Source organism: Equus caballus, chromosome 26, assembly GCF_041296265.1.
Source record: "Equus caballus isolate H_3958 breed thoroughbred chromosome 26, TB-T2T, whole genome shotgun sequence".
In the NCBI taxonomy this organism is placed as follows: Eukaryota; Metazoa; Chordata; class Mammalia; order Perissodactyla; family Equidae; genus Equus; species Equus caballus.
Genome location: NC_091709.1, coordinates 37,455,320 through 37,469,676, shown reverse-complemented (window position 1 = coordinate 37,469,676; position 14,357 = coordinate 37,455,320). Strand labels below are relative to the sequence as shown.

The following is a 14,357-nucleotide window of genomic DNA, read 5'->3' as shown; positions in this document are numbered from 1 at the left end:
CTCTAATAATTACAGTTACCCTGAAAGTGCCCGAAGAGGCTCCTCAGACTCACCTGGTGCTCATGGGGCCTCTGCACTCCAGGCGGTAAAGTACATCCTGACAGGGCTAGAACCTCTCCAGCCACAGTGAACGCACTGCTTCTCTTGGATACTAGCCCCCTCCCAGACCCTAGGGTGACCTGGTGGAGAGTAAGAAGCACTCTACTAAGTTCATTCAACAAGTTTAGCGCACCTCTTATGGGACAGGCGCAGCAATTTTCACTGAATGGCACCAGAAAGTTCCATAAATAAGGGGATATGAACACATCTTGGAGCCTTCCAGAGCGTGGACACGCCAGCCTCTGCTCCTTCAACCCATGAAGCACCCCGACTTCAAGCCCCCACTTCCTGCCCCGTAAGTGGAAGCGACAGTGGCCACTTCCAGAGTAGCTGTGAGAATGAGGCAAGATTATGAAGAGCTCAGGACAGGGCCGCACAGACACAAAGATGTCAGTAAATGGTGTTTGTTAGTGGCTCATCGACCTTGTAAGTTCTCTGGGCCATCTGACCCCAAGGATGGATTGATTAAACACAGCACCTGACCTGTCGTAGCCACTCAACAAAATCCATCCAGTATTGCCTGCCCAAAGCTCTCGTCTTCATAGGGCTTGTTCAGAACTGCTGGTCCCTCAGCATGATGATGCACGCTCCAAAGGTCTCCAGAGAAGCCTCTTCCTAGTAAGATGCCCTTAATCCAGACAGAACACCCCCTGATTGTAGGGTGCTCTGCAGCTTTCAAGGCCGTTGCATGTATATCTTAAGCTTCATAACAACCTTGTGATACAGGTAGGACAGACATCACCCCAGTTTACAAATAAGAAGATTGAGGGGCCCTAGAGATTGGCCCAGGGTCACATGCTTGGGCAGCTGGGGGGCCAGGTCCCAGAGCCCAGGTCTTCACTCACTTTGTGCTTGTCCCACCATGTTTGACTAAGCCCTGGCACATGACCTCCCCATCACTGGAGCCAACCGGCAAAGCTGATCTCAGGTAAGTCCCTGTGTCCCTTCCCACTTGTCCCTAAGATGCTCCCAATTCACCCATTAACCCAGATCAGCTGTTTCCCACATTTTCCCTCCTGTTGGCCTTCTAGAGAAAATAGAGTTCTCCAGACAAGAGCCATCTCAGGTGCCCATTCCTTGGTCACCTTGCAAGTGTTTGAACAGCAAACTAATTCCCTTCCCAGAGCTACCCCTGGGTGGGCAGAGGTAGGACGGCTGCAGCTAGGAAGGCCTGCAGGGCAATGAGTGGCCCAGGGCACTCCCTGCAGCCTGGTGCTGGGACTGGTGTGCCCTCCAGCTGGCATGCCATTGCCCTCCTAGCTGGCTGTGTGGTTGAAACCCTGGCTTTCTCCTGGCAAAGCAGCTGCATAATCATCTACTGTTAACAATGGTAGAGACGCCACTTCGGGGCCTCTTGGTATTTTCCTAAGAGCCAGGAGGGCCCAGACAGCTGCTCGGCCCTGATAGCCAGTCACCTAACCCTTAGCCGGGCAGAGGGCCACCCAGTGAGAGACCGCGTTTACCAGCCTCCCTTGCAGTCCCTGGCCACGAAACTAAGTTCCAGCAGATGAGGAAGGACAGGAATGATGTGTGGGCCGCACAGGCAACGGGCGTGCAAGCCTCTTAGTCGGTCCCCTTGGCCTTTGACTAGATGCAGACGAGATGGTGGGAGCTGGAACAGCCACCCTCCAAGGTCAAAGCCAAGTGATTTCAAGGGCAGAGCCACTCTGCCAGGCCGACCTCTGGGCTGTAACATGAGAGAGAAACTTCTCCTGAAGGCCAGGGCATGCTGGGTCTAAGTCTCAGCAGCTGAGTCTGTAAGCTAACCGATACTGCAGGCTCCCCGAGACTCATGTGCCTTCCTCCAGCTTGTCCCCTGGCTGCAGCGAGGCCCACACCGCACCAGATGGGGCATCGCACACGCTGTGAACCCCTGTAAAACCACAGGGACACGGGACAACTAACGGACAAAATATCTTCGGCTTCCCCTCTTGCTGTAATACTGCCCAAATCCTTCGGAATCAAACTCATCAAGCTTCCTGTTGATTAAGCACAGAGAAATGAGGGGAAACCCCGCCTTACGTGGCCATCAGCCATTAACCCAGAGATCCGTGTACAATCATACTCTTCACAGCACTTTGTTACCAAGGTGAAAATTTTAAAGCAACCGAAACATGTAACCATTCAGGATTGTTTGAATAAATTAGAGTACATTAGGATACATTCAAACTTTATGGAGTTCTTAAAAATCAAGTTGTGCAAAAAAAAAAAAAAAATATATATATATATATATATATATATAGCTGATTTGAAAGAAAGAAAACAAAATGTGAGATGAATTATATAAATTATGTAAATGAACTGTGCCTTGCACATGGGAAGGGCTCAATGCATATTAGCTATTGAATAGTGCAAAAGCATCTAAAACACACGTGTGCACACGCAGAAAAACTACAGGCGTGATGCGCATCAAAACGTTAACATTTATTTTGTGTGGAAGAACATCCCTGTCAGGTGATTTTATTGCCTTCGTATTGGAGGTCTCTATTCACCGTGTTTTATACCAGTGACTGCTTCCACCCGCCGAGCTGTGCCGCGGGGAATCTTGTCAATCTCGGAGAAAACGAGGTGTAATTTGGGAAGGTAACTTATTATTTCTTTGATTTTAATGACATTTAATTTATTTTTAAAACTTCAAATAACAATGAGGAAAAGGGCATAAGATTTCTATGTTTATCAAAAATGGGGCCTACCAGTTTAAAAGAAGGCAAAGATACACTGCGTTAGTGTCAAATTTTTTAAAATGTGCTGTAACAATTTAACTAGTATCCAAGCCAACTAGACCATTTAAAAGACTTGTTCATATTAAGATAAATCAGCGATGAAATAAGAGGGGAACTACCTTAAAACCAGAACAGAGGAAAATGCTCTAAGTTATACACCCAGATTCAGGTAACAACAAAATTCAGTGTTGGGTTTACTAATGGTGCCCAGAGGTAAAAGTCAAAGTTCTAAATACGCAGAGTTGTCTGTGTTGGAAACTTCCTTGAGGAAAGCCAGAATGATCCTTCTGAATGTCCTTTGTAAGACAATCTCAGCTTTCTGCTCGCCCCTCACCACGCCTGGCATTCCTTACCCTACACCACACAGACCTTCTCACATTTTCAGAAATGGTGCCTGGCACAGGGAGATCGACTTCCGCTCGGTGCTGACATCTGTCTGAAGAAGGCACGGGAGAGCTGATAGGGTTGTTGGTTTGGTTGATTTTTTAAGTTTGTTTTTGCATAATTTTCCTTCCACAGCTACTGCCTTATCTGTGGGAGAAGGAAACACACAGACGGGGATGCCGTTCACAGGACCACGGGTTTCCTGTCTGCGCAGAGAGGAGGTGGGGCAGAGAGAACCCAAAATAATCCACTGTCACAGGGACGGCTTTTCTCATTTTATTCATGAACGATGTGACTTTAAACCGTACAGGTCGAAATGACCGAAGAGTGGTTTTGAAGAGATTGTTCTGTTCAGGTTCAAGATACACAGGAGTAACAATCTGTACTGATGCCACTACTGGTTTAAAGAAAAACGAAAACAAAAACAAAAACAAAACTCAGTTACCGTCATCTGAATCGGTAAAATTGAACATTTCGTACATAATAAGGTGCCAAAGGAACACTCGAACGGCAAAACTGATCTCAGCTTCTTTCAAACAGAAAAATAAGCCTAATGTTTTGGCCCCGCTTCATCAAACCTTAGACAAAGACATAATTCTACAATTTATAATAGTGTTTAGTAATTTTTAGAGCTCCATTGACATCACATATCAGACAATATAGTCTCCCTTTTACGGAAAATTAAACAGTACCATTATTTGGCAACAGAAGTATATTACAGTCAACAGGACATCCACTGGGGAGGTGGCTTCGTCCCACCCCTGGGCAGGGCTGTGACAGGAGCAATATGCCACCAGCACTGTGACCCATTTGTCACTGCAAACACAAGGGACTCATGTGAGGATTGATACATTCTTTCCAAACAGGCAACGGCTAACTGGAGTGGGCAGCAGATGCTGCCGGGCAGGAGACCCATGTTCTTCTGGCTTCTCTTGTCCCCAAACGTTTCTGGAACAATGGGGGCCCAGGGGACAGTTGACTGACTGACTTATTCCCACTCACAGCCCCGTTGCTCCCCCAGCCAGGAGGGCGTGGTGCTGAGAAAGAAGGGTCAGGACCTGGTCTGGGTGGGCGGACCATCGCTCGTCTGGTTCTGCTGGCTGATGTAAGATCGTCTTCCCAGGCTATGCTCGAACAAGGAGATTGCTAAACGGCTCCATCTTTGGGAATAAAGTCAGTTACAGGCCACACGGACAGTTCCTCAAGGTGATTTGCAGATTACTGGTATGACAACAGATTCACAGAAGCTTCTGGAAAGCTCCCCGTACCCCTGAAGTCCAGGAAGTCACTCTGACTCTAGTGTTTGCCAAGTTCAGGCCCATCAAAAAAGGGACTTCAACTGTTGCTGGCAGCGTCAAGAAGCACAAAGCTTGTTGGAAAAAAAATGTTGAAAACCTAATGCTCTCACTCCCCACATGCCTTTCTAGCCATCGGCCCTCAACTGTCCACAAATGGTGATCCACATTCAGGGCCCCCATCTCACTCTTTTCCTCTCTGCACCATTTCTGGCCTGTTCCGGGAGGCCGGACCCCTGGGGTTGCCACCTCCTGAAATGACTTCCAATTGCATCTCTCAGGGGTTTAGACGTTGAGTTTCACGGAATTTTGCATTCCATCCTTAGGTGGCCTGCAGGAACACTTCTGGTGGCAAAATCTGGGCCCCAGAAGAAGCCTGGATTTCTGATCCTTTTCTGGGAAGGGGAGCAGGAGAAAGGACTCTTGCCCCTGGGGTCTCCATCTGGGACACGGGCATTCAGGAGGCTGCTCTGTTTTGCCTGTTTTGTGTGCCCAGAAACAGCTTAACCAGAAACCCCCAAACTTCATCCTTCAACCCACCTAGCTGTGCAACAGGTGAAGATGGCGAAGCTGCCCCAGGAAATTTCATTGAAAATGAAAACACCAAAGGGATATGCTGAATCTATCCAGAAAAAGAACGATAAAGCTGACCCGGAAGTCAGAGGGTGGCCTCCCTCCCACATTCAGAACTCTCTAGAGGGATGGCTGGGTCAACCCTGGATTCCAGCCCAACCCACCAGAACCCATGGAAGCTTCTGTGGCACCTGGACCAGATGAGAAACAGGCTGTCAATCCTCTCATCCTTCTTGACACAACCACCCTCCAGGATATGTTGCTTGTTTAAACCAGTTTTTAATGAAACACCAAGGTCTCACCTGAGGTCATGTCTAGAGGATACTTTTATATTATCACACTACCACCATTTCATTCAAATTTGTCATATTCCCTGCCCCCAAAATGATTTCTTTGAATTTCTAACATATGCACTTGGATTTTCTTTTTAATGTGAGAAATTTAGTTGGGTTGAACCCAAGTAATCTGATTAAGCATTTTCTACTCCAGGAATAGGTTTTTAAATTTTTTTCTATAGTTTTATGCACTTAAATTAGATTCCTAAAATACTCTCATATACATACAGAAAAATAATCTCTCAATGACAAATCACATTTTACAATAACAAGTTAAATATTTTTGACTACAGAATCTGTGTTAGTTTATGCAACATTAACAGCATCGTCTCTTACATACCATATATACAGTTAGTCACGGACATTCCCAAAAACATACAGCAGAGATTTCATGACAAACCATTTAAAGAGCACAACTGTTTCACTTTGTGTAGTGGAATCCTGCATTTTTTCATAGCTGGAAACTGCATAAAATGCAGAAATCCAGAAGCTGAGAGCTGATTATCATACAGACGACTTTTTGTTGCAGATTCCTCATCTGTATACATGTATTTACACGTCTGGTGACCAGCTATCGATGTGAGGATATAAAGTGAGCGGAGCTAAGGCAACTCAGCAGGAATCAGATGATTGCCAACTTCTCCATCTATGCAGGGCTATGAGGGGGTAGGGAGAAGGGTCCAGTTAGGGTACAGACTTCAGCTTGCTCTGCTTCAGCAGACAAGAGCTGAAGCTGGTTTCACAGTTCTAAGACACTTGGGCTATTGGCAATGTATGTTTTAAATGCATGTGTAAAAATAAATATCATTACCAAAGATCTTGCTAGAATATCCACCTTCTGACACAGTGACTATTTAGCAGATGACATTTTAAGGATGTTGATTTGTAAAATGGACATCAAAATGCTCGTTCATGAAAACGAATGCAGACATGATATTAATTCAATGCCTCTAGAAAATACTTTCTAGAATTTCAGTAGTCTGGAAGATTGTATTACACGTAGAAACAAAGCTATCGTTTGCTATTTTGCTCAGAGAGATGCAGTCAAATTCACTCGAGATGAATCTGCAATTTCTGTTCAACTTTCTGTCGACATTTTTACTTTATAATCCCAGACAGAATTGGGAAACATAGAAAGGATTATTGCTCTCTGTGTGTAGAAATTAGCCTGATTTGCAAAGAGCAAGCAGAAGTGCAAAAATTTTGGAGCATCCAGGCCAGCACAAGGAAAAGCTTGTGGAAGAAAGCAACAACAAACAAACAGCAGGATGATTAACTCTAAGATCATCTGCCTCCAGGAGCTATGGTCTTCTAGAACTTGAGCTACTCACACAGTGGGTTCTTTCCTCTCTCCTGAAGTCACCCTACTGAAAAGCCATAGATGGGCTCCTAGGAGAAGATCCCAGCTGGGAAGCCGCTGCTTCTCAGAAGCAGGCACACCCAGACATCTGTGGACCATTTGGCCCCGCCCAGGCAGGAAGGCTGCTGGCTCCGCCCACCCGGGCACTCCCTCTTCTAGGGAGTGGTGACGGAGGAACAAGCGTCCAGCCCCCGGGGAGGGGGCATGAGCGTCTTCACCCTCCCTGCTTCTCTTTACTGTTCCTGGATGCTCCCTTTGAAAGCAGAGGCTGGAAATGCCCCTGTGTCCTAACAGGAAAGGGGAGAAAAACCCCAGGCGGATGACTAGCGACTACAAGGAAGAGTTTTATTTCAAATCAGTGGGTTAAATGGTAAATGCTCAAAGAGCGCTTGGTGCCTGTGGCAGCCTTGGACTGGGAGCGCAGAGACCAGGCAGACCCTCCCTCTCCGCCCCGGGCACACCTGTCAGCTAGGCACTCGGGTTCCCGACCCTCTGATGCGTCCAGACCAATTTGTGCTTTTATGAAATAAAAGCGGACGTTTTGAAAGGGCGTCAGCCCAGCTCTCCACAACCTGCCAGGGTTCTCGACAAAGGAAGAAGACAAGAGGAGGTCCCACCTGCTTCAAGAACCACTGAAAATACAGCGTGAGCAGGGCTGGCTTCAGGGGCGTGTGGCCTGTGCGGTCACAGGACCCTGTGCTTAGAAGAGCCTGCACTTGGTTTAACTCTCTGCTGTCATCACCTGGAAACTCTTAATTTTGAACAGGGAGCCCCACATTTTTGTTTTGCACTCAGCTCACAAATCATGTAGCAGGTCCTGAGTGCGATTACGAGAGGGTCAGACCATGCTGTTTCCGTGTTCACTCCGCACATCCATTCCTTCCCCCTGGTGCACACGCAAACACATTCACACACTCACAAACACACACCACAAAATGTCGTTTTCAACAATTCTTTACATCTGAAATCCCAGAAGTCAAGGTCTCCACGTAGAGACTGTTTTCCAATCCAAGTAGAGGGGACCTGACTTCTAGAACATTTGCTGGGGAGAGGGCGCCTCCTCCAGGCAGCCTGCCCTGAGAAGTCAGCCCCCATAGGGGACACCTCCAGCTTACACGTGAAGCCCCTGGAGAACTGAATCTCAGGGGCTTTCACCAAAGCAGATGCAGAAAAGGCAGGAAGGCTGAAGACTCCGTACAGGTCCCACCCCCGCAGCAGGGAAAGGCGAAGTGTCCCTAGGGACCCCAGGAGCGCTGGGTTCGAGTCCACGGCCGCCTCTAACTTCCTCCCCTCTCCTGCCTGCAATCCCAGACCCAGCGGGTTTGTTCTGTGCTTTGCACGAGAGCAACGTGCTGGAGCGGCAGCAGGTGGAGCCAGCATCCCGGGATCTGCCCGCGCGCCCGGCGAGCTTCCAACGGGGAGATCGCCCCCTAGCGGTGACAGTGGGTAGAGGGGCAGCCACCGCCCCCCTTTCTCTGGTTCTGGGGTCATCCTCTTTGTCCCAGGCCCCCATTCTGCTTCAGTACAGAAACAGGGGGAAATAGGGATTTGAGTCTAAGAGCAGAAGTGCAAAGGAACATAGTTTTAGAAACACAGCTGCACAGGAATGTTATTCTTTTAAACGAAAGAAGTACAAAACCAGGGTTCCTAGAAGGAAAAGAATATGCATTCCTACCACTGCATAAAAAGAAACCCTGGCTACTGGTTACGTCTCAGTAAATATCAGAGAAGCGCTCAGCTTTTTCAAGGCTGACCAAGTCCGTCCACTTCTGAACACAGTCTAACTTGGGGCCTTTAAACACTAAAATATTCACACTATTCAGATGACATTAACAATGTAGGCTGGTATAGAAAGTAGAACGGAATCCTGTTACAAACAGTTCTTGAAACACCCTGACATCCAGCAGGGAGGGGCAAATTCACGCTAAAAGACCACAACCACACACAGTGTTGAAAAACATTCTGTGGGTGGTACCTCGTTCCCCAAGGCCACATTAAGAGGGTTCCTTTTAAAGGAGGAACAGGTTGAACCTGTATGTCACTGAAATAACTATTTGGAGGTGGAGATGAATTTTTACAAGCTTTGGGTATTATTTCAATGACTTAAAATTAGATCTAGGATTAGGCCTCCAAAGCCACAAAGGCAGGCCCCTCCCACTGCCTCCCAGCCCCGGACGGAGGCCTGGCCCGGGGTGGGGACTCCCTGAGTGAACAGGGCAGAATTAGCAGTACTGGCTATGTCACTGAGAGATCACAACCCAGAGATAAGACGTTACAACGCGTGGCATCTGGGTTTTCATGCTCCCAAGATAGACAGCTGTTAGGTGCTTTCTATCCTCTGTGTGGAATGTTTTCCATGCTTATCAGGAATAGATTCTGGCTCCTAAAGATATCAGGTTATGTACCTTAGTCGACCCTGATGATCTACAGACACATCCTGGATCTGATACAATGCAGGCTGGGGAAACGGGAGTTCTAGAACTTTCCTCTCCTCCAGCTCAAATAAACGGCTGCTTTCCAGTAAACAAACATGCCAACTAAATTGACACAATACTAGGCAGCCCCACAGAACATGGTTCAGGGCACTGCCAGGTTCTAGCAGACATCTCTTAGGGCAGCTCAGACCACAGCGTCCGAGGGCTTCACCGTGTCACCGGTTTCTGGTGGTACCTACCGATTACGCTTCAGCCTGGCAGGAGGAAAGGCTCCTAATTCTAAAGGCAAAACGAGAACATCCAGGCTGGTTTGTTTTCATCGCCTCATTTTCTGGCACAGGAGGCTCTATACTCGTAAAGCAAGTGCCTCTGGAGCAAGCAGACCTATTGCTAACCTCACACTCACCTCCAGTCTGAAATGACCCTGTTTCCTCCAGAGCATGCAGGTGTCTGTTTCAAAATGCTAGTGCCTGCTGTAAGTCAGTTCCAACCCCAAAAGATAAGGGAGTCAATACAAAATAAAATAAAGTCAAATAATTAAGTCCTACTCGCTGTCTCCAGTGGAAATTCTTACAGCTGTTACACACACAGAACAAATTTTCTTCTTAGGAACATGAAGGCCCAACCAACTAGAAAAAATTCTTTGGAGTAGAGATAGAGAAGTCTTTTTCTCCTTGTACAAAGTATTGGCAAACTCTAAAATATACTCCAAGATCTTCACCTTTCCAACAAAACCAGACGCACCCCATCCATCCCCCTCTTCTCCAGCCCCATCGGATTCTAGAACGCCCCATTCTGTATGGTCAGTGGCTCCTGCTTGCACCAGCCAGCTCCTGGAGAGAAGCCGACCTGCCTGGCCTTGGGTGGCAGACCAGCAATCATCCTGCTCCAGCAGCTCCTGCCCTCACTCCTGCCCGGAGGACGCCTGGGTACCAGGTCACCAAGACGATGGTTCCTGTATCACCCTCTTTGTCAATTTACCCATTTTCTGATGGGATTTTTTTTTCCAATTAAATTCAGTGCTACTCAACCAGATGAAATCAGTTAACTTTCATATACATAGGTCATGCTTAAGTTGTTCAAAAAGCAAAGAAGAAAAAAATGCCCTTAAAAGGGACATTAATGTTCTTTGGGAGCATAGCTGTCTCGTCTGCCATCAGAGGACAGGGACATGTTATCCACACAGTGAATCTAGAAGCCCAGCCCCACGTTCTCAAGCATCCCTGATAAGCCTAGCCTAGAAAGGTCCCTCTTCTCATGTCAGGCCAGCCCTGCATCCGAATGAGCCACATCCTTCAGGCTCTCGTGGTCACAACAGACCTGCCTCCAGGAGATGGTGCTGCCTGCCTGCCTGCCAGGGGAGACAACATCAGGCAGAGAAACCCTGCCCCAGAGGGACCAGGATATGGATTGTCCCTCCAGGAGAGCTGGTCTAGGAAGAAGCCCCAGTTCAGGGGCTCCTGTCCACAGAGCACAGCCCTGTGAGCAGAGAAGCCTTTCGTTGGGCTGGAGGAGGTCAACGTGGCTCCAAGAAGATGGATGCTTGCAGAGCTGTCTCGAGGGCTGGGGTCAGAATACCAGGATGCAGTGGCCTAGACAAACCCTGTGTTTAGAAAGCAAAGAGCTAGAAGACAAACTGGCAAGGTATATCTCACCTGTATGAAATTGAGGCCAGGGGGCTGGCCCCGTGGCCCAGTGGTTAAGTTCCCACCCTCTGCTAAAGGCAGCCCAGTGTTTCGTTGGTTCGAATCCTGGGCGCGGACATGGCACTGCTCATCAGACCATGCTGAGGCAGCATCCCAAATGCCACAACTAGAAGGACCCACAACGAAGAATATACAACTATGTACTGGCGGGCTTTGGGGAGAAAAAGGGGGAAAAAAAAAAAGAAATTTAGGCCAGACAGACAAAAAGGTAGAAGTGAAAGATTCAAGGGATTTGAGACTCCGTGCCTCTCCCACATTCCTCTCTCCCTCGACGCGACTCCTGAGTCACAGGTGATCCGAGAGCCAGCCTAACTCATCCATAAATATGATTGGTCACACTACAAGTTGCACCGCTGAGTATGAGGACACTAATCCAGAACTCGCCACCCTGGAGAACATCTCAGGGATGTTCAATATAGTCACTCGGGGAAAAAGACTCACATATTGCGTTTCATGCTACGTTAATGCCAGTAATGGGACTCTGCAAGTGGGTGACCTGGTATACCTAAAAGGGTTACAAGATGTTTGTCATTTGTCCACACCACATCCTACCTACATGAATAGTGATGCCCAACATTAACACACAAAGAAAGCCAACGAAGAAAAGGGAGAACAGAAAGAAATGGGTTGGACTTGTGACCCAGTACTACCCCATTTACACATCTAATACTTTTTTTTCTACTGTAGTAACGTGTCCTTCATAAATACACTGAACAAACTATATTAGTTATAGAAATAGGAAAGCATGAGTTGTATGTCTATTTATAGATTTAATTTAAAACAGTTTCTTAACAACATCAAAAAAATATAAACTTAAAGAATTTTAACCATGTTTTCTGCTGGGAAGTGGTAAACAAGTGCATGCGGGAAGTTAAACTTGGCCTAGAAGATGATCAATTGAAAGTTTCTAACTAAAGGATATTATCTGCTTGTTTCAAAAAATACTTATGTCTGTTGTTCTTGATACAAAATTCTACACTATCTTCAATAAATAAATAATAAAGTGTTTCTTAAAAGTATGAAATGTAAACTTTGTTGCCCTTTCCAACACACACATTTTAAAAATTGCTTGAACGATGAGAGGGCTCTTATGGGAAATTACGACACTACGCATTCGACTCCCAGCAAAGTGGGGACTCTGCTGCTATGTTGACGCTATCATTTATAGAGCGCTTCTACAACCCTAATTAAAATCTAAGAACCTACAGTCAAAGAGAACACCATCTAACACAGGAAAGCTAGACTCCGGTACCAAGAGAACATGCAAAGAACACTTCGTGACCACAGCAAACTGGGATTAGGAGAACATTAACATGCGAGCAAAATACAACCCACAATTTTCCTTACCAAATCAAGTTATTATCTAGTTAACCAGCCTATCTCCTGGCATTTAAGGGGGAAAAAAATCAAAGAACTCAAACCAAACAGCTTGGCATGTGGTCATACCCTCCTGACTCTGGCAACACACACACGTATTTGCATTACTGAGAGGTTGGTTGTGTGTGGTGGACCATGGACAAGAGCCTTAGGGCTTCCTCCTCAGACTTGTGGGGGTTGCATGCTCCTAGGGTTTTTCCCACACCGCCTAATGGATTTCCTTCACATCTTTCCACCCCACTTCCAGATTGTCACTTTTCCTTTTCACACCATAGGGATGCCTTTTTTGGGAATGTACCAAAAACAGCTGCTGAAATTTCCCATGACAGTCAGGATCCAGCACATTCAAGTGAGAACAGGCTTAAAGCTTGTCACCAGAAACTACTCTTGTCACGAAACATCACAGGACCTCCAAGTCAAAAGAGAATTTCCTAGCTGGGCTGGCAACCAGGACCCAATGATGTCATAAAACAGCCTTTCAGGTGACCTGCAGTGACCGAATCCAGCAGAGGATAACTTTGCAGATAACAAGTTTCCTTAACTATCTTCCAAGTATGCTGAAAATGAGAATTCCATCACCTGATAGTAGCCAGTGATGGTTTTCATTGACATCTATCAATAAAAGAGGACACCGGAATGGCTGCAATGACACACCTGCTGGAATCTTCCGTGGACTAACTCTTCGAAGAGCCAGCCCAGTGTCTGGTCAGGAAACCATCTCCCCCAGTGATCAGATCCAGGGCAGCATTTCACATAAGGTCCCTGTGGGGGAATGAGATTCTCAAGCAATGACAGGACCATCATAATTATTTCTAAACACACCAAGGACTAGGCTTCATAGGTCAAGGGGCCCACTTGGGGGCTGGTGGAGGTAAGAAAGATGAGGGTTACATGAGTTCTCCAAAAATACAGACATTGCCTTTATAAATCTATTTTACAATCACTAGAGCCACGCCTCAGGCCCAGGGATGGGCCAGACTCCCAACAGAGCCTAGCTGGGGACCATGGGATTTCCAAGACCCTAGAAGACATGATGAGACCTGCAATGAGGACAAAGGAAAACAGTTTGTTTCATAAAATGGGAAATTGTTTGGGGGGAAGGATTGTCGAGAATTATTCCTAGAAGCTTTGAGGGGCCTGTCTTCACTGTCCAGTTGCCCTGTGGCTGAACACCAAATGGTAGTCTTAGAAAAGCAACACCATTTTCAGACAGCATCTGCTGCTTTGGGCTGGAACTCTGCCACTCATGCCCTGAGCCAGCTCCCTATGGCTCATCAAACAACTGCAGGTCCAAGCGGACCACAATCTCTCCAGTAGGAACTTCGTGCAGCAGGAGGCACTTCGTAACTGGACCCTTGGAACCCTGGTCCTTCTTGATGTCAGCCACTCGGATCTCCGTCCGACCCAAAAAATCTGAAAGGAGAAGAAACAGACACTGCTCAGAGAGAGACTTCCTTCTCTTCAAGGCATGTAGGTGGCACATTGGGAATTCCCCAGTGAATTGTTACACTCTCCCTTCTTCCAAAAGGGAGCTAGGTCAGTTTGCAGGAACCCATGAGCTACAATGACAGACGGTAAATTTTAAATGGAGTGAAAAGAAAAGGACACGGTTGTGGGAGGGAGGAGGGTGGACAAAGGAGACTCTAGAAGGAGCTAAAAACAGACCACGACTTTCCCCACACCTGGGGACCTCCAAAGGACTATAAGCAGCCTGGGAGGTGATACAAAACCAGATGTTGTATCAGCCACACAATTTGTAATGTAAGTGAAATGTAAAGAGACCTGCTGCAAGGCCTATAGTGGTAAAACTGGCAAACACGAATGACAAAGAAAGAATACTAAGGGTAGCAAGGCAGAAGAAAATAACATACAAAGGAACCCCCATCAGGCTTTCAGCAGATGTCTCTGCAGACAACTTACAGCCTAGGAAAGAATGGAATGACACATTCACATCTTTGAAAGACAAAAATTTTCAGCCAAGAATACTCTATCCAGCAAAGATATCCTTCAGATATGATGGAGAAATAAAAACTTTCTCAGACAAACAAAAGCTAAGGGAGTTTGTAGCCA

At 46.8% G+C, this 14,357-nt stretch overlaps 1 protein-coding gene across 8 annotated transcripts in view; it reads right to left on the bottom strand.

The window, feature by feature from the left end:
• Positions 1 to 3,466: 3,466 nt before the first annotated feature.
• ITSN1 (intersectin 1) overlaps positions 3,467 to 14,357 on the bottom strand; it is a 213,988-nt gene continuing 203,097 nt past the window's right edge. For 7 of the 8 annotated variants that reach the window (XM_023630068.2, XM_070252565.1, XM_023630067.2 and 4 more), the window contains one exon: positions 3,467 to 13,700. In XM_023630068.2, the coding sequence (XP_023485836.1) occupies positions 13,552 to 13,700 (149 nt within the window). In that variant the 3' untranslated portion in view covers positions 3,467 to 13,551. The remainder of the gene's footprint in view (positions 13,701 to 14,357) is intronic. The other variant, XR_011433019.1, reaches the window with a different exon arrangement.